Source organism: Scyliorhinus canicula, chromosome 12, assembly GCF_902713615.1.
Source record: "Scyliorhinus canicula chromosome 12, sScyCan1.1, whole genome shotgun sequence".
Lineage (NCBI taxonomy): Eukaryota > Metazoa > Chordata > Chondrichthyes > Carcharhiniformes > Scyliorhinidae > Scyliorhinus > Scyliorhinus canicula.
This window is the reverse complement of record NC_052157.1, coordinates 118,297,110-118,322,677: the sequence shown is the minus strand read 5'-3', so window position 1 is coordinate 118,322,677 and position 25,568 is coordinate 118,297,110. Positions and strand designations below refer to the sequence as shown.

Genomic DNA, 25,568 nt, shown 5'->3' with positions numbered 1-25,568 from the left:
AATACATAACTTTGCTGGTTTAACTCAGTTGGCTGGACGACTTATTTGTGATGCCGAGTGAGGCCAATATGGAAACATAAAAAATAGATGCAGGGGGAGACCTTTGGCCCTTTGAGCCTGCTCTGCCATTCATTATGATCATGGCTGATCATCAAACTCAATAGCCTAATCCTGCTTTCTCCCCAAATCCTTTGATCCCCTTCGCCCTAAGTGCTATATCTAACTGCTTCTTGAAAACGTCCAATGTTTTGGCCTCAACTACTTCCTGTGGTAATAAATTCCACGGGCTCACCACTCTCTGGGTGAAGAAATTTCTCCTCATCTCTGTTCTAAATGGTCTACCCTGAATCCTCAGACTGTGACCCCAGTTCTGGACACACCCACCATTGGGAACATCCTTCCTACATCTATCCTGTCCAGTCCTGTTAGATTTTTATAGGTTTCTGAGATTCCCCCCTCATTCTTCTGAACTCCAACGAATACAATCCGAATCAATTAAATCTCTCTTCATACAACAGTCCCGCCATCCCAGGAATCCATCTGGTAAACGTTTGCTGTGCTCCCTCAAGGGCAAGAACATCCTTCCTCAGATAAGAAGATAAAAACTGCACACAATATTCCAGGTGTGGCATCGCCAATACCCTGTATAATTGCAGCAAGACATCCCTGCTCCTGTACTCAAATCTTCTCACAATGAAGGTCAGCATACTATTTGCTGCCTTTATCACCTGCTGCACCTGCATGCTTACCGTCAGTGACTGATGTACGAGGATACCCAGGTTTTGTTGCACATTCCCCTCTCCATTCAGATAATAGTCTGCTTTATCGTTTTTGCTACCAAAGTGGATAACCTCACATTTATCCAAATTATACTGCATCTGCCATTCATCTGCCCACTCATTCAACTTGTCCAAATCACACTGAAGGATCTTTACATCCTCCTCACAGCTCACCCTCCCACCCAACTTGGTCTCATCTGCAAATTTGGAGATACTTCATTTTGTTCCCTCATCTAAATCATTAATATATATTGTGAATAGCTGGGGACATAGCACTGATCCCTGCGGTGCCCCTCTAGTCACTGCCTGCCAATTTGAAAAAGACCCATTAATTCATACTGTTTACTTCCTGTCTGCCAATCAGTTTTCTATCCATCTCAATGCACTACCCCTAATCCCATGCGCTTTAATTTTACACGCTAATCTCTTATGCGGGACTATGTAAAAAAAAAGCCTTCTGAAAGTTCAAATATATCACATCCACTGGCTGCCACATCTACTAGTTACATCCTTTAGAATTCCAGTAGATTTGTCAAGCATGATTTCCCCTTTATAAATCTATGCTGCCGGATTCTGCCACTATTTTCTAAGTGCTCAGCTATAAAATCTTTAATAATGTAACCTGCAATAGTGCGTGCTCAATTCCCATGCCAGCTGAGGTTTTACATGTCCTTCTCAATCATGCCCCTTGACTGGGGTATGGTGATCCTCAGGTTAAATCACCACCAATCAGCTCTCCTCCTCAAAGGTGAAAGCAGCCTGTGGTCATTTGGGACTATGGTGACTCTACATATCTTACAAAAGAAAAGTTCTTAAAGATCTACAAACTTTCTAACTGCTAAACAACTGGTCCGCCTGCATCACCACCATGCAATAAATGCAGGTTCAATTTTTTTTTCAACAGGATTTAGGGATTTTCCTTAGCTTTGGATCCAGGTGAGAATGGTGAAAAGTTTGGCTGCGGCCTTGGGGACTGGAGATTAGGCAGTCAAAAATGATGGAGGGAGAGCCTTGCTGTATTGTTTGCGTGAGTGCAGTTCAACCAAAGTTGAGCACTGGAGGAATTGGAAGTCCCGAGTGGACATCCAGAACCAAATGGTAACTAACTCACTTATTAAGGGCTTTGCCTTGTATGTAACCCATTTATTAAGGACTTTGCCTGTGTGTGTGATAAAACTGGGTATCCTCCATGAAGGAAATGGATGGTTTCTAGAGATTGTCTTTCATGTTTGATGTTGCTGAATTTAATTTTGATCTTTCAGTGTCAGCTGAGGGTTACGAATATGACAATCTGTATGTACAATTCTTCCTTGAACTCCCTGACAGTAAGTATGCTACCATTCATTTTGTTTTATTTTTTATTCTTTTTATAAATTTAAAGTACCTAATTCATTTTTCCAATTAAGGGGCAATTTTAGTGTGGCCAATCCACCTAGCCTGCACATCTTTTGGGTTGTGGGGGCGAAACCCATACAGACACGAGGAGAATGTGCAATCTCCACACGGACAGTGACCCAGAGCCGGGATCGAACCTGGGACCTCGGCGCCGTGAGGCTGCAGGGCTAACCCACTGCGCCACCGTGCTGCCTTGCTACCATTTATTAAAGTGTTTGTGTGTAGTGTATGGAGGGTCTGAGATTATCAATTACGTGTAAATATCTGGCTTCCCTCCAACGTGATAGTATGTGTAGCTTTAACACCTGCTCTCTTCCATGTACATCTCACAGTCTCTCGATGGTTGTGATTTCTCCATTTTCTTACTCCCTTGCTCTCTATTGGGACCAATTGTTGATACTTCTCAGCATCACAAGCGAAGGGAAATGCCTACTGGATATTGCTGCCCTGCTGGTCTATGTCCACGAGTAAAGAAAGATTTCTACTGGCTATCACTATCTTGCTAGTCTAGCAGCATGAGTGAAGGATGCTTTGTACAGGCTTTCTCCTCCCCTGCTTGGACCAGTATCAAGGATAATGGAGCAGTTCAGATACAGGCAATCTCTCTCTGCTGCTTAAACAGCTTCTTAAATTCTTTGAATTTAAAACTCTTGATTTTCCCAAAGAAACAAAGCTTGCCATTTATAACTTTTCCTCGTGACTTGCATTTCTGACATCTTGAATTCTAGTTTAGTAGTACAGAACTTGAATCCGGCTGATAAACTTTGAATTACCTTGCAACAATTTTAGTCTGTTTTACAGAATCTGTTTTTGTCAAAGCTTCACCTTGATTTATTTCAGTCTGATATATCGCATGGTTTGTTTATATTGGCAAAACGTCTGGGGCATTTCTCACAGTATATTTGAAGAAGCACTTTGTTTGATAAGGACAGAAGCATTTAGAAGATCAATTTAATGTGATTTTGCCATTGAGATGGGGTTGTTGTGTAGACTGACCTGTCCCTTTAAGACTGTGAAGTCTGATTGGTCCCCGAACAGGTGCCGGAATGTGGCGACTAGGGGCTTTTCACAGTAACTTCATTTGAAGCCTACTTGTGACAATAAGTGATTTTCATTTCCATTTCCATTTCATTTCATTCATTTCAATAAGCACATCCTAAAAAAGAAAATAATTTGTTTGCATTTATATCAACTCAGTTCATCTCAAAGTGCCTCATAGCCAATTAAGTATTTTTGAATATTTCTGACATACAACCAAGCGCCTTGTAAGATGTACCACTGGTATCCGCCATTACTCTGTGGGCAGCACAGTAGCACAGTGGTTAGCACTATTGCTTCACAGCTCCAGTGTCCCTAATTCGATTCCCGGCTTGGGTCACTGTCTCTGCGGACACTGCATGTTCTCCCCACATCTGTGTGGGTTTCCTCCGCGTGCTCCGGTTTCCTCCCACAGTCCAAACATGTGCAGGTGAGGTGGATTGGCCATGCTAAATTGCCTTTAGTGTCCAAATAAGGTTTGGTGGGGTTACGGGGATAGGGTGGAGGTGGGCTTAAGTGGAACAAGAAATTTAAGTTAAAACTTCTCGGGTGAAAATAAGAATTGTTTTATTTGTCTTCTATTGATTACAATTTGAAAGTCATTTAAAAGGCAATTCGTAGACAATTTGAAGCTTTCAAAGAATCGCAGAAATTATCTTCTTGCTTAGGCAAACAGCTTGAAAAATAACTTTAAAAGTCAAAGTCTGAAAATGAAATATGAATACAGGGAAACAGTGAATAGTTCAGATCAAAGTACAGATGATTCTAACCTACCAACAAGACCTACCAAAAAAACTAACTGAAGCTACCTACCTCGCCTAACCTAAAACTAACCTAAAAATGGCAGAACAAAACTCTTCAGTTATACTGTTTCATATCTGTCGTAAATCATCTGATCACCCACAATATAATCCTAATTGGTTTGGGTTAGACTCAAACACATTTGATTTGACGGCTTCAATATGTAACATTACTTCTAATTGTTGCGTATCTGCATTTGTCTTATCAGACTTCTGTGTTACTTTAAAACTATGTAAATGAATTTGCAGAATATGTGTTTTTTAATCCTTAATTTAAAACTGGGGCTTAATATTTATGCTTAAACAGCTATCTTTTACCTATATTAGGTGTATTAGAAATACCTGGCTTCTACAGGAGACAAGTATAAGTATTAATGAGGCCGGTTAAATGTGGTTTTGGGAGTGTGGAAGAACATGGGGGCAGTGAAGGATTGTGGCGTGGAAGTATTGAGAAGAAAGGTATCTAGGAATATTGTGAGGAAGAATCTGAAAGCAGTGTAAGCCGTCATAATATTCTTGAACTTTCTTTCATATTTTTATAGGACTGATACCCTAACACAGAGCTGGGAAGCTTGTCTTAGTTATTTAAAGTTTTTAGTGTAATTAGACTGTAAAGCTTGCACTCCCTCCAATACTTCCTCATATTCCAAGGCATCTTTCGGCCTTCTGTAAACTTGAGGTCATCTAAAACTCTGTTGCCCATGTCCTACCTGCATCAGGTTCCAGTCACCCATCATACCTATGATCTACATTGGCTCCAGGTCAAGCAGCACCTGCATTTTAAAATTCTCTCACTTCTTTTCAAATCCCGACAAGGCCTTTAACCTCCAGCCTCATAACCCTCTGAGATATTTGCACTCCTCTGATTCCGGCCCCTTCAGAGTCACCAATTTAAGTTATTCCATTACAGATGACCACACCTCCAGCCAAATATGCACCAGGTTCTGTAATTCCCTCCCTCAATCTCTCCATCTTCCTTAAATGCTTCTTAAAGCCTACATTGATCAAGTTTTTGGCCACCTTCTCCTGTATCTTAAAAAAAAATAATCGCTTATTGTCACAAGTAGGCTTCAATGAAGTTACTGTGAAAAGCCCCTAGTCGCCACATTCCGGCACCTGTTCGGGGAGGCCAGTACGTGAATTGAACCCATGCTGCTGGCATTGTTCTCCGTTACAAGCTAGCTGTTTATCCCACAGTGACAATAAAAGTTTGTTTGATAAGAATCCTGTGAAATTACTTGTGATGTTTTGTTACATGACAGGCACGATATAAATGCAAGTTCATATTGTTTCTCACAAATATGTTAGTTATTTAAAGCATAATTACATAAAGTAATATATTATGTGAAACTATATATATTTAAGTGATTTCAATACTGTTTATGCAATATAGTGTGCAACCATACAGTTTTAAGAACAATGTGGAATATCAGAAAATGTTGAAATAGTGAGTGGGAAAGCCTTACTTGACCAGAGTCTTTATACTATTATTTGCTTCCTTCCTTTTGTGATTGCAGATTTGGTTCAGTGATTAAGCACGGCTTACCACACACTGGTGTCTGTGATGCCTACAAAGCCTAAATAATTATTTCATTTCTTAATGTCTAGATTGGTTCTGTCCTTCACAGCAACAGTTGTCTGGAGTGACACAGACTTGCTCAACCAAGGTCGAGGGCCGGGTAAGGAAACTTCAAAAACAATGTTTGAATTGTGATCGTCAGCAAGCTGGAAATAGCGATTAGAAGTTAATTTTTGCTTGTTTTCATTCATGGGATGTGGGCATCGCTGACGAGGCCAGCATGTATTGCCCAACTCTAATTGCCCTTGAGAAGATGATGGTGATCCTCCTTGAACAGCCTCAACCTGTCGGGATTTGGTCAGCGCCGGCCCTAGGGTTGCTGGCGCCCCGGGCAAGCTGAACTTCGGCGCCCTTGGGGGGGGGGGGGGGGGGGGGCCCGGGGGGGGGGGGGGGGGGGGGGGCGGGGCCGAGGGGGGGACCCGAGGGGGGGGCGGGGGGAGCAGACCCGAGGGGAGGGAGGGGGGGGGGGGGCGGGCGGGGCGGGGGCGGCGAGGGGAGGGGGGGGGGGGGGGCGGGGGGGGGGGGGGGGGGGCGGGGTGGGCGGACCCGAGGGGGGGGCGGGGGGACGGACCCGAGGCGGGGGGGGGGGAGCGGACCGAGCGGGGGGGCGGACCGAGGGGACGGACCGGGGGGGGGGCCGCCCTGGGGGAGTGAAGCCACACTGGGGGAGTGCGGCCACCGCGCATGCGCTGGTTGGCGCCGGCCCAACTGCGCAAGCGCGGGACCCGAGTCTGGCGCCCCCTAGCACATGGCGGCCCGGGCGACAGCCCGAGTTGCCGGTGCCTTGAGCCGGCCCTGGATTTGGTACACCCACAGTGCTGTTAGGAATGGAGTTCAGGATTTTCCCAACAAAATTGAAGTAACAGTGCTTGTGTGACCTGAGGGCAAACTAGCACATGGTGGTGTTCCCATGTGCCTGTTGCCTTGCAGAAATTGCAGGCTTGGTAGTTGTGTTGTAGGAGGTTTAGCAAGTTTCTGCAGTGCATCTTGAATATGGTACACCACTGCTGCCGTAGTGCATTGGCAGTGGAGGAAGTGACCTTTAGGGTGCTGATCAAGGATGTTGTGTTGTCCTCCCTGGTGTGATACTTAAGTGTTGATGGAACTGCACTCGTTCAAACAATTGAGAAGTATTAATTCCATTACACTGTTGATGCTTTGATGGTCAAAAGGCTTTGGTGAGTCAGGAGGTGAGTCACTCACTGCAATATCTGAACTACATTTATTTCCACAGTTTTGGGCATGAACGAATGGCCACGCTGCAAACGAAAAGCAGCTCGCTGCGGCACAGTGTGGCCGACAGAAGCTAGGAGACCCTGCTCCCGGGATCTACCCGGCTTGCACAGTCTCTCGAGACCGAACACCAACTTGCGAGTTGTTGCGATGTAAACAGGCGGGATCTACTTTGGCAAAACTGCATATTAAAGTGAGATAGCTCGGCTCACTTTAATATGCAATTCTCAAGGTACACAAGGCATTGGATTTATCCCCTTCGCCCTGGAGACCTGGGGTAAGTGCCCTTCAGTACTGGTCTCCACAAATGGGGACCAGACGGAACGGCACTCGTGGGGGTCTCCCAGGGGATTGGAGGACCCCAGATGCATGCCCTTTTGGGCAGGGTGGTACCTTGGCACTGTTGGTGCAACCTTGGCAGTGCCAACCTGGCAATGCCACCTGGGTGCCAGCCCAGCACTGCCAAGGTGCCAGGTGGCACTGTCAGGGTGTCAGGTTGGCACTGCCAAGGTGCCAAGTAGAATTCTTTGTTTCATGGCGATCGGGCCGGGGGTGCTTGCGTGGAGGGGATGCGGGGGCCCTCCCATACTGCATTGGTGTTTGGGGGGTTGTCGGGGATTGCTTTGCCAGCTCCAGAGATCGGTACGCCGTGTAAAAATGGCGTCCTGATCTCTCGCTACACTGAGGAGTTCCAGCGAGCAGAACTTCTCTGCGCTGCGAGCGCCAGGAAACATGTGGCTACACGCGCTGACTATGGGACTTTGTGCCCATTTAATTAAATCCTGCCCATTATGTTGGCTGGTCCAGTTAAGTTTCTGATCAATGGTAATTCCCAGGATGTTAATGGTGGGGGATTCAGTGATGATATGGCCATTGAATGTCCAGGAGGTGGTTAGAATACCCTCTTGTTTGAGATGTCTATTGCCTGGAACTGAATGGTGTGCCTTTGCCTTGCAACTTAAAAGTTGAAACCTGAATATTACCCAGGTCTTGCTTCATGCAGACATGGTCTGTTTAATTATCTGAGAAGTTCTGAATGGAATTGAACACTGCATATGCTACCACAGTCAGTATGAACTTGCACCGTTAGCATACTTCTACATCATATTCTAGTCATCCAACCAACTGAGCTAACCAATTTTAAGAGCGCTTCTTGATGCCAAACTCAGTCAAATGCTGTCTTGATGTTCAGAGCAGTCAGTCTCACCAAATTTCTGGAATTCAGTTATTTTATTCCTGTTTGGATTTGGGCTGTAATGAGACCTGAAGCTGAGTGACCCTTGTGCAATGCATCAGTGAGCAGGTTATTGGGAGTAAGTGATGCCTGATAGCATGTTGACGACATCTTCCGTTATTTGGATGATTAAGAGTAGGCTAACGTGGCATTAATTGGCCCCATGTATTTGTCCTGTTTTTTTGTGCATAAGACATACCTGGTCAATTTTCCACATTGTCAGATGGATGACAGTGTTGTTACTGTACTGAAAAATAGTATAAATCTGCCTATTAAAAATCCAAACATCATTAATATACTGCAGCTCTGTCAGCATTCGAAATACCAATTCATATTTTGGATAAATATTCCTCTGAAGTCAAATAGCTTGTTATTCTCTTCAGATCTATGTTTACAACATTTGCTATTCGTTTGTGTAGTTAAAATATTATAGAATGTGACGAATGTAAAAAATTGTCATTTTGTATGTGTTTTTCCGTAATGTTATTAAAACCTGGGTTAAGATCTGGAGTTGTGATTAAGGTGTCGTAAAAGGTAGGTAATCATTGATTTACAGGTGAAGTGTTTTACTGGATCTTGAGAATCATTTACTTGTTTCCAGATAGATAGCTAATGGAATATTGTTAATGTTTGAAGGACCTCTGAGGTGTAGATAATTTATGAAGAGTATTGTGTTTGGTCCTGGCTAAACAAGTCAAGGGACATCCTTTAAGAAGAGACAAAGTAGTGTCTTATGCACTGGTTACAGATGATGTAGATACTGGGAGGAGCCAGGTCTGTCTGAAAAGGCAGTTGGTCTTAGAACTCTTATCTGAACCGAGGTTGTTTCAGTTTGGTCCTGAAAAGTGTTTTCTCCAAAGATACTGCACAGAGAAAAGCAAGCAGAAACCTGGTTATTAACTTTATTCATGAGAAGGGATGGCACGGTGGTGCAGTGGTTAGCACTGCTGCCTCCCGGTGCCGAGGACCCGGGTTCGATCCCGGCTGTGGGTCACTGTCCATGTGGAGTTTGCACATTCTCCCTGTGTTTGCGGGGGTTTCGCCCCCACAACCCAAAGATGTGCAGGGTAGGTGGATCGGCCACTCTAAATTGCCCCTTAATTGGAAAAAATGAATTGGGTACTCTTAAATTTATTTTTAAAATGTTTGTTTTAACATAAAAGACACCCATGGGCCAGCATTATCACTCCTGTGGTGCAGTAAGATTTCCTCACAGTTTTACAAATTGCAAATAGTTGGGTTCTCACTCTGGATCCTAAATAACACACGTGCATTTTTTTTTTATTATTTAAGTTTTTTTAAATTTAGAGTGGCCAATGTTTGTTAGACAGTGTTTATGGTTAAACATCAATGCTGAGTGCTGTGACTCGTTATAATTACTGTTATTATTTTAAATAGGAAAATGTGGCCTATTTTTCACATCCATTCAACTTTGAAATGACCTTAAGAAGTGATAATCAACCCGAGGGTGAGTTTATCATTTTTTCTTTGAAGCAATAGGCTCCTCTGACATCTGTTTTGATCTCAGAAATTCCACCTTTACCAACGTGCTGAGATGCCCATCTCAATTTTGGTTTAGTAATTTTACGTGTTTTTCTATATCTGTACAATTGTAGAATGTTACCCAATCTGTTTTGTACACGGTCAGATACAGAAACTCTCGGCTTGCTTCCTTTTCCATGAAGGTTCCAGTGCATCTAGTTCTTTCCCAATCCCAATTCATTCTCCCCTCAATCTGCAGGCCTGATATGGTGACCTTTGGGCTTCTATTACTGCTACCAATTTCTCCTCTGAAAGGATGTTTGGTCGCTGGATCAAAATCTTTGAACTCCATTTCTAACAGCATTGTGGGAGTACCCCATTGGATGAGCTACAGTGGTTCCAGGAGAGGCAGCTCACCACCAGTTAGGGATGGGCAGTAAATGCTGGCCTTGCATAATTTTTCAATTACATTGTGTTCCAGTTCTATGCATTTCACATCAGCAGGGCTAACATCATCAAGCAGGTGGGGCAGTGGTGGCAGGAGAAAGAGAGCTGCAGTTGTCCTGGGCTGCTGTCAGGACAGGTCAGGAACTCGGATTGGGACTTTCTGTGCTTTAATACTGTACCTCATCCAAATAGATGTCACTATGGAATGTAAAGGTAAAGTCGCCATAGTTCCAGATGTCCATAGGTTGAGGGGTGAAAGCTGACTAGTGATGATTTAACCTCAGGAGCACAACACCTCAGGCAAGGTTGAGAAGGCAGGCCTTCATGAATAATCTCAGCCAGTGTGGGAATTGAACCCATGCTTCTGGCCTTGCTCAGCATCACGAACCAGCTGTCCAGCCAAGTGAGCTAAACCGATGAGGTGTAATTATATAACAACTGGAAGTAGCAATTCTGACTGACTTTTCAATTTATTATTTTCCAATATACCCATATTATGGGAAATGTACTGCCACCCTGGATGGATCAGAGATCCTTTTTGAGCTTGGTGTCTTGAAATTAAAGAGGGGAAGGGTAGAAGATTTTCCAGTGAAACTTGACCCCATAATCTAGGGTATAATGATCAGCTTTCTGCTGTGGATCAGATGTTCTACAGCTCTGCATAACTGTTCCAAGGTCCTACCTATCAAACTGGAAGGAACAGCTAAGTCACCATGATCATTTCACAATCTTTGCACTCATGAGATCCCTGCAGAGATGACCATATGAATATTTACTACTCATAACTGGTAAATCATCTTTCACATCATGTCACTTGTTTCTAAATGGGTCAACTTCAATGAGGCCCAGTCAAATACATACAAGATACTAGATAGTTGTTCCCTGGTAGCTTGCCAATATTTAAACCAAAGGGTTTAATATTATGAATTGAATGTGACATTGAACTCAAAAGTGCAAAGTATTTCACACTCTGCTTACTTTATCTCTTGTGTTATGTCTCTTGGTACCCTTGAGGCACAACTGCTTGAATTTTCAGATATACTATCAATATCTTTAAATGTCTTTTGGAAGACTGAATGTTAAAGGGAATATAAAATGCTGAACTCTGGATTCTTTGTGAATTAGCCACATGTCAGACATGTGCAAACCCAACCTAATGATCAAACCAAGCCACTGATGATCCACAGGAGTTGATCGTTTTATTAGATATCAGATATGGAGTGCACATTCTCTTCTTAAAAGGGATAACTCACTTACATCATCTCAAATAATTCAGGCCGAGTACCTCAGAGGATAACTGCTGATGTTTAGTTGGCTAAAACTGAACTGCATACCATAATCAGGAAATATTCTGTTACTTGTCTACCCTACCTATTGGGACTTTGGTTTGCAGGAGGCTAAATGGCAAGAACCCATGTCTTCAGTTCCTGATCATGAGTCAGACTTGGTGGCCAATCATTAATGGTGCCTTAGAGTATTGCTTTCCTGCCTACAGCCAGGCATTGTTTACCAAGTCTGCCACAGAAGGTTTTCTTAGATCCATTGATTGCAGAAGTGCCTTGACTTCAATGAGAGCCTTCCACACGCACTCCAATTTCCCCCAACCCATGAATGGGAATCATTGTGTATGAATAGATTAGCAGTGTAACATTTTACACCCAGTGTCAGCATCTGATGTAGACCTCTGCTGTTCATGTGACTGTGATTATAAGGTTAAACTGTGGGTAAATATTTTCCAGTAATTAGAGGCAAGGGCAAATATGAAACTAAAAGTTGCCTTTTTCCAATTTACTCCCAGCTCCACTAAAGGTGTTGGTTGTTACGATTTCCTCTTCTCCTAAATGTGCTGAGTCCTGTAATTTCCTTTCTCCTAAATACGCTGACTCATGTAATTTCCTCCCTCCTAAATGTGCTGACTCATGTCATTTCCTTCCCTCCTAAATACGCTGACTCATGTAATTTCCTTCCCTCCTAAATGTGCTGACTCATGTAATTTCCTCCCTCCTAAATGTGCTGACTCATGTAATTTCCTTTCTCCTAAATGCGCTGACTCATGTAATTTCCTTTCTCCTAAATATGCGGACTCATGTAATTTCCTCCCTCCTAAATACGCTGACTCATGTAATTTCCTCCCTCCTAAATGTGCTGATTCATGTAATTTCCTTTCTCCTAAATGCGCTGACTCATGTAATTTCCTTTCTCCTAAATACGCTGACTCATGTAATTTCCTTCCCTCCTAAATACGCTGACTCATGTAATTTCCTTCCCTCTTAAATGCGCTGACTCGTGTAATTTCCTCCCCGTAAATGCACTGACCAGTGTCATTTCCTCCCTCCTAAATGCTCTGACTCGTGTAATTTATTTCCCTCCTAAATGCGCTGACACATGTAATTTGCGCCCTCCTAAATGCGCTGACACGTGTAATTTCCTCCCTACCAAATGCGCTGACTCGCGTAATTTCCTCCGTCCTAAATGCGCTGATTAGTGTAATTTGCTTCACCATCTTTGGGAAGGTGCTGACCGCTGGTCGGCTCAGTGATGCCTGCCGCCTTCTCGTGTAGATCCCATTCTCTGTGTGTGCGCTAGACAGCAAGTGCTGGTAAGCTGCTTAACCACAGGAAATGTCAAAGCCAGATCGTGCCCATTTGGGATCAACTCATGGTGCCTTCCTGCAGGGGTTGCTAAGTAGTAAGTAGACGAAGGAACAACAGCTGCCGCCCTCCCTTCCTGATCCTGAATGACAAAACCAGTTGTGCTGTCCTGAACTCCCCATAGTGATTTTCTTTTCAAATAAGCTGTTATCTGGTTCCCAAATATTTCCAAGGTAAGTATTGCTCGGGGAATCAATCAGTTATTTGGCTGATCCTTCATTAAAAACTCTACAATTTCCTTTCACCACAGTTATGGCCTCTTGATTGACTTTCAAGCTTTGCCTCTGTGACCCTGACTGTTCCCAATCTAGGTACACTTTTTGTGTATTGCCTCCAAATGCCCATCCTAACTTGGCTTTTCTTTATTTGTTCTTATGCCACCCACCATAGAATCCCTACAATGCAGAAGGAGGTTATTCAGTACATGGAGTCTGCACCAACCCTTTGAAAGAGCACCCTATCTCGGCTCACTCCCCTGCCCTATGCCCATAACCCCACACACCTTTGGACACGAAGGGGCAATCCACTTAAGCTGCAGATCTTTGGACTGTGGGAGGAAACTGGAGCACCCAGAGGAAACCCACGCAGAGACGGGGAGAAAGTGCAGTCTGCACACAGACAGTGACCCAAGGCCGGAATTGAACCTGGGTCCCTGGCGATGTGAGGCAGCAGACCTTCTCCTGGGGTTCTATTTGAAACGATGCTCAGGATTAACCTTTGTAGAATGGTGAATACATTATTGTATACCGCACCAATAATAAACACTATCAATAGCATGGTATTAATAGATTCTTGATAAGCAATGGAGTGAAAGGTTATCAGGAATAAACAGGAATCTGGAGTTGAGGTTATAATTATGAGGTACATAAAGAGGATAGGAAGAAACGTTTCCCCGTAGCAATATGAACATCCAAATTAGAATCTGGTTCTAGAGGATTCTCCCCTACCCAGCGGGGCGGGGGGGTCCCGGCGTACCGGAGTGGCGAGAACCACTCCGGCGTCGGGCCTCCCCAAAGGTGCGGAATTTTCCACACCATTAGGGACTAGGCCCGCACCGGAGTGGTTGGCGCCCCGCCGACTGACGCGAACGGCCTTTGGCGCCCCGCCGACTAGCGCCACGGCTGGCCGAAAGGCATTTGCCGGTCGGCGTGAGTCCGCGCATGTGCCAGAGCGTCAGCGACTGGTGATGTCACCCCGGCGCATGCGCGGTGGAGGGGTGGTCTCTTCCGCCTCCGCCATGGTGGAGGCCGTGGCAGCGGCAGAAGCAAAAGAGTGCCCCCACAGCACAGGCCCGCCCGCCGATTGGTGGGCCCCGATCGCGGGCCAGGCCACCATGAGGGCACCCCCTGGGGTCAGATCGCCCCCCCCCCAGGACCCCGGGGCCTGCTCCCGCCGCCTGCTCCCGCCGGCACCAGAGGTAGTTTAAACCACGTCGGCGGGAGAGGCCTGACAGCGGCGGGACTTTGGCCCATCGCGGCGGGGGGCCCGCCGACTGGCGCGGCGCGATTCCCGCCCCCGCCGATTCCCGGGTGGCGGAGAATTCCGCCCAGAGTCTTCGGGCTGGATTCTCCATTATTGGGACTGTGTCCCCACCCCAGCGTCCAAACCGTGGAGTTTTACTCCTGAGAATCCTGGAAAAATGGACACAAATTCATAGCCCTGCAGGGGGCTAGCAGGGACCCGGAGTAAATCTCACAGCTTTTGCTGCAGATACGGGCCCCTGCAATTCCGGGTCAGAGGCCGCACATGCGCACGGTGGCAGCCTCCAGCGGCAGCGCTGTGCTCCATGGTGACACTCGGACCATGGAGCCAGACCCAAGAGAGATACCCTCCGATCAACTGCGCGCCTGACTCTCGAAACCCGCACAAGCACACCCTGGCTGCCTATAAGCCCCCACCCCGGCCTCCAATTGGCCCGCCCCCGACTGCGTCCACAGCCACCACGTGAGTATCCCGACCGGCTGGAGCAGGTTAGTTCCATGCCGTTGGGAACTCGACCAGTTGGGGGCGGAAAATGTCGGAGCGGGCCTCTGGCAATGGCCTCCGGCGGCTCGGCATACTCCCCAGTGACGCAACTTTTCGGTGTCAAACTGGATTCTCTGCCCCGGCGCGGCCACGATTTCGGTGTCGGGGTGTGGAGAATCCAGCCCATAGAGTTTTAGAGCACGGAAAGAGGCCCTTCGGCCCATTGTGTTTGTACCGACCATCAAGCACCTATCTATTCTAATCCTATTTTCCAGCACTTGGTGCGTAGCTTTGTACACTATTGCATTTCAAGTGCTCACCTAATCATTCTTAAATGTTGTGAGGGTTTGTGTCTTTACCACCCTTTTAGGCAATGAGTTCCAGATTCCCAGCACCCTCTCGGTGAAAAATCCCTTCTAAATCTCCCGCCCGTTACCTTAAATCCATGCCACCTGCTTATTCACCCTCTGCTAAGGGGAAAGGTTTCTTCCGATCTACCCTATCTTATGTACCTCATAATTTTAACCTCAACTCCAGATTCCTGTTTATTCCTGATAACCTTTCACCCCATTACTTATCAAGAATCTATTAATACCATGCTATTGATTGTGTCAAAATAACTCTTGACATAGTGGTGCGCCTCTTTCATCAGCTCTTCTACAAATCCAATAAGCTCATACTCGCCCATTTATTTTATTTTTGTACCCAATTCTTTTTTTTTCAATTAAGGGGCAATTTAGCGTGCCCAATTCACCTACCCAGTACATCTATTTGGTTTGTGGGGGTGAGGCACCCAGACACCGGGAGAATGTGCAACCTCCACATGGACAGTGACCCAGGGCAGGGATTGAACACCTCAGCGTCGTGAGGCTACAGTGCTAATGACTGCTCCACCATGCTGCCCTTTACTCACCCATTCATGATACAATTAAAAGAAACTGTTGTATTTTAAATTCTGATCCCCCACTTCCTCACGTGAAGCTTGTCTGTATCTCCCTGCTTCCCAGTCTCTTGTGGAAGGATCTCTCGTATTGCGCTGCATCCAGTTCCTTGTGTATCTCAGCACCTCAGGAACACCACAGTGGTAACAGTGAGGGATGTTTAAGTCTTGCTCTGAGTCCGATATTCTTTGGATTTTGCAGGTTTCCTGCCGCAATGGCCTGTGCTTTACTTTGGGGTGCAGTCTTGTGATTTCTGGCTGAGATACCGCGTTGAGGGGTACGGCTACATCAGAATCCCTGACAGTCCTGGTAAGGAAATATTTCTAACCTGAACCAAAATCAGAAAATGCTGCACGCAGCACTTGGCAAATTAATCACTGTCTGTTCTCAACCTGAAGCAGTGATTGGTCTGTCGCTCTGCAGATGCTGAATGTTTCCAACATTTTCTCCTCTTGTCTGATTTTTAGTATTTGCTCTTTCCTGTATGTTTTCTTTATTTACTTGTGAGTTTGTCCCTCCCTTTTCTCGTTGGTGTTGGAACCCTAGCGGGGAATAGTTCCACAGTTGCCCACAGTGCTCCTCTGCCATGCTGCTGTGGTCATTCTTATTCCGCCCTGGACACGGAGTTGAGGGGATATTTAAGAATTGGTGAGCATCAGAACCAAGTTGATCTAGTCGTCTTGTGACCTGAATGAGCTGTATGGGAAGAAGTAAAACCAGACTTATTCTTGCCCCACTTGAGATCAACACAGACTACAAATTGAATTGGTTTGCATGGCTGAGTCTGGGCTGAACTTGGACTTGATAGGCTCAATTCTCCGCGTGGTGACGGCGAAATCGCTAAACGTGATTGGCCAGAGAACCGGCTCTGGCGCCAAAACCGGGCCTGATGCGGTTTCGCGCCAAATCGGCATTCTCCAGTCCCCCCAATGCGACAAAATCACGGCGCCCGCCGTGCGATCCAGACGTACCGTGCGCATCTCATTATCTGCCGTGACAACCGATTCTCCAGGGCCTGAACGACTCAGCGCCTCGGATAGGCCAATTTCCCAACGGCGTGTTTCTCATGTCCTATAAAAAATCATGAAGCTGGCGTGCTGACTGAGGTGACTGTGAGAAGAGGTAGGAGGTGGCGTGGGGGGACTGCGGGCCCCCGATCGGACACCGGCCGTGCTGTCTGCGGGGTGACGGACCACTGGGGTCACCATGTAGCCCGTGGTACATAGTTGTGCATGGGTGTATGTGCCGTGATAACATGTTTTCCCCTAACCCCCTGCAGATAATTATGTCATTCTGTCATCAACCAGCGATGTTGGCTGCCGTGGTGGCGGCCGCAGCCCTGAGTGCAGCCCTGTGGCAGTGTGAGCAGGGGCGGGTCGGAGAGATGGCGGAAGCTGCAGCAGTAGAGTGGGCTGCAGCGGGGCAGGTGGCAGCCGCTCAGGCTGGAGAGCCAGCCGCCCAACAGGAGGAGGAGGTGATGCCAAGGAAGCGCCAGATGAGTCCACGCATATACCACAACCGCATGTCCTTTGAGGACCTCCCGGACCGGGCATACAGGAGGAGACTGCGGATGAGCAGAGAGACAGTGAGACACATCTTTCTCTCTCTTCCCCCCCCCCCTCCCGCCCCCCCGCTGATCATGTGATCTGGCCTGTCCATCACATGGCCCTGCCGAACAGCTGGGGACGGAGTGATAGGGACGGGCCGGGGGGGGGGGGGGGGGGGGGGGGGAGGCGCGGCTGCATGGTCCACCAACCGGGCCTCACTCATCCACCACCCCTTACTGCCACTGGCCAGCACTTACTGCCCCAACCCACAACCATCAGATAGGGCACCAAGGTTTGTCTCAACGGTGTGAACACGTGTTTATTCCGAAAAATTAATTATGTACAGTCTGTGCCCTAGCCCCTATAACTCAACTGTGCCGTGCACCCATGCGAACTTAACTGGTGTCTCACTTTCCGGCCTTACGGGCCCTACCGCTACACCTTTGTGGTTCCCCAGATGGTACAGCATGAGTGGAGGCGGACTGCTGTGACTCCTGCCCTGTGACGAGGGTCCCTGGTGGCGCATGTCTCCTGGGGCGGCCTGACCTAGATGGGTCTGGGTGTCCTGGGTGGCGTGGTGCCGCCCTGTTCTGCCCGCTGCCCACCAGATGTACAAGGGACAAGAGGGGGTGAGTCCGAGGTGCTACGGTGTTCCGAGATCTCCGCTGCAGTAGTCACCGGCACGGACCCCAGTGTCCCTGGAGCCTCTTCACTAATTTGCCCAACTGAGGTGATAGTCTCTGAGATGGCAGTAACGGAAAGTCAGTGTCCTCCTCTGACCCGAACTCCTAGGTATCCTGGGTCTCGGGCAGAGGGTTGGTGTTACCACTGCTCTCCCCGTCGGTGCTCGCTATCTGGGGGGCACCGGCCCTGGCACTGGCTGGGGGCACCGGATGGGCCGGGTCCATCCCCTGCTGGTCCTGTAAGATACAAGGTGGCATGTATGGTAGACAGCGGAGCGGGGGTGAGGCATGAGGTGGTCAGGGCTGGCGTGAGGAGGATTGGGGTGAGGGGGGTCGGGGTGTGGGGGGGTTGGGGTTTGGGGTGGGCACACATTTGTCATGGGAACCCGCAACCAGGCAGGGGGTCTGACTTCGTGGTGCGCCGGCGACCTCCTCTTCGACGACCTTCCTCTCCTTCAGGCCGCCGATAACATCTAGTGCCCTCTGCTCAGGCACAGTGAGGGGCCGCAGGCCTGGTGGTCCCCCTCCGGTCTTCTCCCACTCCCGGAGGTTGTGTCCTGGTGGGGGGGGGGGGGGGTGGCAAACACAAACGGCAACAGTGTTGGACGGTTTGATGCATGCAGCCTGGGGGTTGGGTAGATGGTGGCATCAGTGGCCAGGGCATACGGCCATTGTGGCTGGCATGAGTGCCGGCATGTGGGTCAAGGTGGGGGTCCGGCCGTCCCCCTGGGGAGGGGGTGGGGCAGGTCACATGTATGGGGGTAGTGTGCTTGGTGCCAGTGCACAGCGCTGGATACTCACCCTGGCTGCCCTGAGGAGGTTGTTCAGTTTCTTCCTGCACTGGTCTCCAGGTCACCACCCCGAAGGCACTGACAGCGGCTCCCACCTACGTCCAGGCACAACGAACAATGGCGCCTGATGACCTCCGTCCCGGCCCGAGGTAGAGCACCAGCCTCTCTCCTCCACGGAGTCCAGGAGGGTCTCGAGTTTGGCGTCCCGGAATCGCGGCGCTGCTCTCTGCCGGCCATGTTGGCTGCGTCGCTTGTGTATGGGGGGTGGAGAATGCATTTTGTGCAGTCATGGCGTCGCGTCAATCACGGAAACCGCAAATCGGCTGCCGGTCTGTTAACTCCTGTGTGGGGTTCCACGATACGTCCGTGCTAGTCCCTTGGGAGCGGTTGATTCGCTGCAGCTGGGGACCCGATCATGCCATTGTGAAATTCCACCGTTTTTATGATGGCGTCAACACTTGGTCTCCAGAATGGAGAATTCAGCTCGATTCTTTGATCTCCTTCACCTCTGGTCTCTGAACGTTCTAATAATAATAATTTATTATTGTCACAAGTAGGCTTACATTAACACTGCAATGAAGTTACTGTGAAAATCCCCTGATCGCCACCCTCCAGCGGCTGTTTGTGTACTATTATGGGCAGGGATTAGAGAATCCCAAAGTATATCATGGAGTTCACCTGACCCACAACTTTGAATAGATTGTAGTATGTTGAGCACACGGCCCACTCTACAGATGTGGTACAGCAGAAATGGAAAAATATTTTTTAAAAGCAGAACAATGTTTATTCTATGAACTCAAGTTAACCTTTTTAAAACATACAGTGAACATCTTAGCAACCATCAATTCAAATACAACCCCCAAAGAATACAACACTAAGTAATGTGTACGCTGTCCTTTTAACATCCAGAAGACTTACAAAAACATACCTTTAACTGAAGCACGTTAGGTTAAAGTCACTACTCAGAACATTTATAATTCTGAATTCACCAAATGATCAAGAGACAGTCTTTTCATGGCAGAGAGATCAACAGTACACCGGCTGGGTCTGGCTTCAGCTCCAACACTGAAAACAAAACTAAAACACACCCTGCAGCCTGCCCAAAAACAAAAGTAAAAAGCTGACAGACAGCCCAGTGCCACCCATTCTCTGACATCACTACAGTAAAACACACTCATTTCTTAAAGGTACACTCACTACAGATATTTATATACACAACCATTTATAAACACCCATTTCTTAAAGGTACTCTCACATGAGACCTTTCCCCTCCCCCCCCCCCCAAGAAATAAAAACCCATCAACTTCAAGATGGTTTCATTTTTCACCTTTTCACGATCCTTTAAGAAATGCACACAGTAAATATACTTTTTCGTTTCAAAAAAACAACACACGCAAACAGGTAAAATAATATGGTCCATTTTTTTTGTGCTTCCTCCAACTGAAATCCTTCTTGATTGATAGTCTCTTTGAACACGAAGGTCCTTGCATGATCCGTCCATTTCTCTACGCCTCGGCATTTCTCAGATATTTTAGTTCAATTTGATCACAGTCCCTTGCAATTCTCCAACACGGGAGCATTGGTTATCACAGCTTTCAGGTAGTCAAATGCCTATTGAAAGTCCGCTGTCCACTGAAATTTGACGTTTCTTCAGCAAGCCCATCAGTGGAGCCACCACGCAACACAAATTTTGCACAAATGTTCGATCAAATCCACTCATGCCAAGAAATCGCATTATTTCCCTTTGTCTTGAGGGTATCGAAAACTCCTCAAGGAAAGTGACTTGGGCCTTTCCAAATTCACTTTTGGCTAGGTTTACCACCAAACCCGCCTCCTGAAGTCGATCAAATAACTCCATCAGATGTTTTAAATTTTCTTTCCATGTCTGACTGGAAATTACCAGATCGTTGATGTATATCGCACAATTGGGTAATTCTAAAATGACTTTGTTAGTTAACCGTTGAAATGTGGCTGGGGCATTTTTCATGCCTAATGGCATAACTTTGAATTGGTAGATACCATCTGGAGTCACAAAAGCTGAAATCTCCTTCGCCCTTTCGGGTAAAGGTACCTGCCAGTAATCTTTTAAGTAAATCCAGTTTGGAAATGAAAGCTGGTTGTTCCACTTTCTCAATGCAATACTCCAAACGTGAGATAGGATAAGAGTCTGTTCTTGTAACTGCATAACCTTTCTATAGACCACACACAACCGTTGGGTACCGTCTGGTTTCAGTACCATCACTATGGGTGAGCTCCATTGGCTGCAACCTACTTCAATTATGCCATTCGTAAGCATACTTTCAATCTCTTTGTTAACCTGTGCCAATTTTAAAGGGTTGATTGGAACAGCATTTCCCACATCTACATCATGTATAGCCATTTTAGCACTTCCCAATTTATCTCGACAAACTTGCCCATGTGATATCAATAACTCTTTCACGTCAGTCTGTTCTTCCTCTGGAAGGTAACTCAACAATTTATCCCAATTTTTAAGAACATCCTCATTTTCCAATTTAATTTGAGGTATGTCAAATTCACAGCCACCTGGATTTGGTTCTTCACTTTGTGTTAGAATCATGAAAACCTCCTCCTTTTTCTCTCCTTCCCTTTCAAAGTACCTTTAAAGCATATTCACATGACACACTCGGTGAGTCTTCCTTCTAGCTGGTGTTTTTACCACATAATTCACCTTACTTAATTTCCTTTCAATCTGATAAGGTCCACAAAACCTTGCTTTAAAAAGGTTCACTGGTAACAATACTAACCCTTATGTCCACTGGCAAAACTACAAACTTTGGATTTCTTGTCCATGACCCGTTTCATCACATTTTGTGCAACTTTCAAATGTTGTCTAGCCAATTCACTTGCTCTATTTAATCGTTCTCTAAAATTTGACACATAATCCAATAATGTAATTTCTGATTTCTCACTCGCCAATTTTTCCTTAATCAATTTAAGTGGTCCTCTTATCTCATGACCAAACATTAGTTCAAAAGGACTAAATTTGGTTGACTCATTCGGAACATCCCTAATTGCATACAGTATGAATGGAATTCCTTTATCCCAATCCTCTGGATAATCGTGACAATAAATCCTCAACATTGTCCTTAATGTCTGATGCCATCTTTCGAACGCTCCCTGCGATTCTGGATGGTACGCAGTTGATTTAGATTGTTTTATTCCTAAGCTATCCATAACTTCTTTTAATAACCTTGAGGTAAAATTTGATCCTTGATCCGATTATATTTCAGCGGGTAGTCCATATCTAGTAAAGAATTGAAGTAATTCCTCCCAATTTTTTTAGCTGTAATATTACATACTGGAATGGCCTTTGGAAACCTAGTAGACACATCCATTATAGTCAAAAGATGTTGATTCCCACTTTTCGTTTTCGGAAGCGGTCCAATGCAATTAATTAGGACCCTTGTAAAAGGTTCCTCAAATGCTGGAATGGGTATTAAGGGCGCTGGTTTTATCACTGCTTGAGGTTTCCCTATCACTTGACATGTGTGACATGATTGACAAAATGTAACTACATCTTTATGTAGTCCAGGCCAATAAAAATGTTTTTGTATTTTAGCTTGAGTTTTCCTTATTCCCAAATTACCTCCCTTTGGCACCTCATGTGCAACTCGCAACACCTCCTTTCTATACTCTACCGGCAATACTACTTGATGAACTTCTGCCTTCTTTTCATCCGCCTGCATATGTAAAGATCTCCATTTTCTCATCAAGACATCACTTTTACGGTAATAACACTCTGATTCCACTTCCTAAATGCTTTCTGATACATCCGTTTTATTTCTATATCTTTCTGTTGTAACTCCGTCAATTTTCCTGAACTAAAAATATCCGCCTCATCCTCCACCTGTTCTTGTTCATTTTCAACCATCTGATCAAAAATCGTTTCTGATAATTGCACTTCAACTTCATCTTCACTCTTTGATTTCTTCTCTTGTCTTAACCTGTGACTTTGGGACCTTGTTACTACACAATCCGGAAAAATCCCAGGATATTCATCCTTCAATACTTCAACACTTCAGTTGTCTGATTTTCCACTGGCTTATCAACCATAGTAGGCATCACTCCCACCTGCGATCGAGCTACATCATTACCCAAGATAAACTGTATTCCTGGACAAGATAATTTCTCTATTACTCCTACTACCAATTCACCACTCTTCACTGGACTTTCCAACCTTACCTTATATAATTGAACACTACTCCTCTCACCCTGAATTCCACATATTACCACCTTTTCTGGTAATATTCTTCCCAGACTACATAACTCCTCATCTCTTACCATTAAAGATTGACTAGCTCCTGTATCACTTAAAATTGTGACTGCTTTACCTGCTCCTCCTGATACACATGAATAAACTTTACCCATACAAGTAAATTCTTTAAAGAGATCTGGCACCTTCTTATCAATCACCTCTTGATCAGGCTGTACAATCTTTTGCACCTCCTTCGCTTGTTAACAAGCTGGAGCTTGTTAATTAGTTAATTGGATTAGGCGAATTAGAGGCTAGCGTCACAGTATAAATCTGAGCTAGTTACAGTGGAGACTTTGTTTGCACTGAGTGCTGAATTTGGGTGTATTTGAGTGCTATAGTGAGAGTTTGGCGACTGAGGGAGTTCAGTGAGGAGGGAGTAGGGTGCTCCTTTTCATTTCATTTCCTACATTTCCTCAAAGAGCATGAAGGGAGGCGGGGGTTTACAGAGAGTACAGCTGACTGGGAGCAGAGTCGGAGGGCGGAGTACCAGTTGGTCCACAGTGCAGCTGTATTCTGTAAGGTAAGAGGGGATGGAGGCTAAGGCAGTTGCATGCTCCTCCTGGAGGATGTGGGTGGTGAGGGATACCACCGGTGTCCCCGCTGACTATACCTGCGGGAAGTGCACCCAACTCCAGCTCCTCAGAGACCGTGTTAGGGAGTTGGAGCTGGATGAACATCGGATCATCCGGGAGGCAGAGGGGGTAATGGACAAGAGTTACAGGGAGGTAGCCACACCCTAGGTACAGGACAAGAGTAGCTGGGTTACAGTCAGGGGAAAGAAAACGAACGGACAGACAGTGCAGCGATCCCCTGTCGCCGTTCCCCTTCAAAACAAGTATACTGTTTTGGATGCTGTTAGGGGGGATGACCTACCGGGGGAAGGCCCTAGCGGCCAGGTCTCTGGCACTGAGTCTGGCTCCGGGGCTCAGACAGGAAGGGGGGAGAATAGAAAAGCAATAGTGACAGTACACTGAGGGAGAATTCAGAATGTCCAATTCACCTAGTAGCACACCTTTCGGGATTTGTGGGAGAAAACCGGACCACCCAGAGGAAAAAAATGCAGACATAGGGAGAACGTGGAGACTCCGCACAGACAGTGACCCAAGTGGGAATCGAATCTGGGACCCTGGAGTTGTGAAGAAACAGTGCTAACCACTGTGCTACCATGCCGTCCGTAAGCACCATCCCCACCTGAGATATTGTATTAGTGTCTCTCCAGTGTCAGTCTACAGCAACTTCCTTTGCACTTCTGTTGTTTACATCTCCACAAGATGTACCTCTGCTCTCTGACTTCCCACACCTGAGAGCTACCCGCTGATAAAGAGTCTTCGAGAGTCGAAACGTTAGCTCTGTTCTCTGTCCGCAGATGCTGAAATTGTCTAGCGTTTTCTGTTTTTGTTCATATCCCTGCCAGTCAAAGTAAGAAGTCTTACAACACCAGGTTAAAGTCCAACAGGTTTGTTTCAAACACAAGCTTTCGGAGCACTGCTCCGAAAGCTCGTGTTTGAAACAAACCTGTTTGACTTTAACCTGGTGTTGTAAGACTTCTTACTGTGCTCACCCCAGTCCAACGCCGGCATCTCCACATCATGCCAGTCAAACTACAGGGGCCAAGACCTATCCAGTTGCTCCGTCCTGTAAATATACATGAGCCCCATCACAATCATGACAACAAACCTAGTGCATTGATTGCAGCAACAGGTGAAGAGGACACTCAATGCACACCTCTGCCATGTGTTAACCCGTGGTTATTGCAATTACTTGTAAGTCAAACATTGGAAGCAGCAGGCAATAGACAGAACCACTTGATCCCACAACCAGTGCATCAGATCCATGCTCTGGAGTCCTGCCACATTCAGTGATGAATGGTGGTGGACAGTTAAACAACGAACAGGAGGAGGAGGCTCCACAAATATCCCCACCCTCAATGCTGGGAGAATCCAGAATATTAACCAAGACCTCTGCAGCCCAAGTATTTTTCCAGAATTTTTACTCTTGATTTTCAGTCTGTTGTCTAATTTTATGAGGGACACTATCATCCCATCTATCGGTGCTGGAATTGAAGCCAGATATTAGAAGTGAAAGGTTTGTGACTAAAACTATTTGGTACCCCACACGTTTTTGCTTTTTGTTTAATATAGGCCCTAATAGTGTAACTTTCTGTTATTTTCAGGTAGCTACACACTGACGTGCCAGACCTGGAGACCAATCCTCCCTGGAACATCAGAAATGTACAGATTTTTTGTTGGTGGCTTGCTTGAGCTTGAAGATATGACTTATATCCGGACCCCAAGCACATTCAAGGTAGGTGTGAGAATTACTGGAACGGTGTGTAATTCTCTATTAGCAAAAAAAGGTGCTTCCCACCCCCCATCCTGCACACACATACACACGCACACTCATACCCACACACACCCAGATGCTGGGATTTGCATTCTGAAAATATTTGGGATGTAAATTCTACTCTTCATTCACTGACAGATGGTGTTATTTGTTCCCTTCCATCTGGCTCTGAATAATAAAAGCATTTCAAACAAACAAAGATATATCCTGATGTATTGATATGGTGGGGTGCTAGGGACGAGGAGAAATAGGAAATGGTATACCTTGCAAAGTATTAATGTAATTGTATAAAGACTTTATTGTGGTTGTTACCTTTGACATTGACTCATTTTGACTGAAAGTTGATTTTCAGGTGGCAATACAATGCCCCTTCCGGAACTTTCC

General features: G+C 46.2%; 1 protein-coding gene across 3 annotated transcripts in view; it reads left to right on the top strand.

Annotated features, from left to right (window-relative positions):
• The window catches only part of mks1 (MKS transition zone complex subunit 1), an 80,523-nt gene that overhangs the window by 43,486 nt on the left and 11,469 nt on the right, over nt 1-25,568 (top strand). For all 3 annotated transcript variants that reach the window (XM_038813860.1, XM_038813858.1, XM_038813861.1), the window contains 5 exons: nt 2,042-2,104; nt 5,621-5,691; nt 9,457-9,526; nt 15,746-15,853; nt 25,015-25,145. In XM_038813860.1, coding sequence (XP_038669788.1) covers nt 2,042-2,104; nt 5,621-5,691; nt 9,457-9,526; nt 15,746-15,853; nt 25,015-25,145 — 443 coding nt within the window. The remainder of the gene's footprint in view (nt 1-2,041; nt 2,105-5,620; nt 5,692-9,456; nt 9,527-15,745; nt 15,854-25,014; nt 25,146-25,568) is intronic.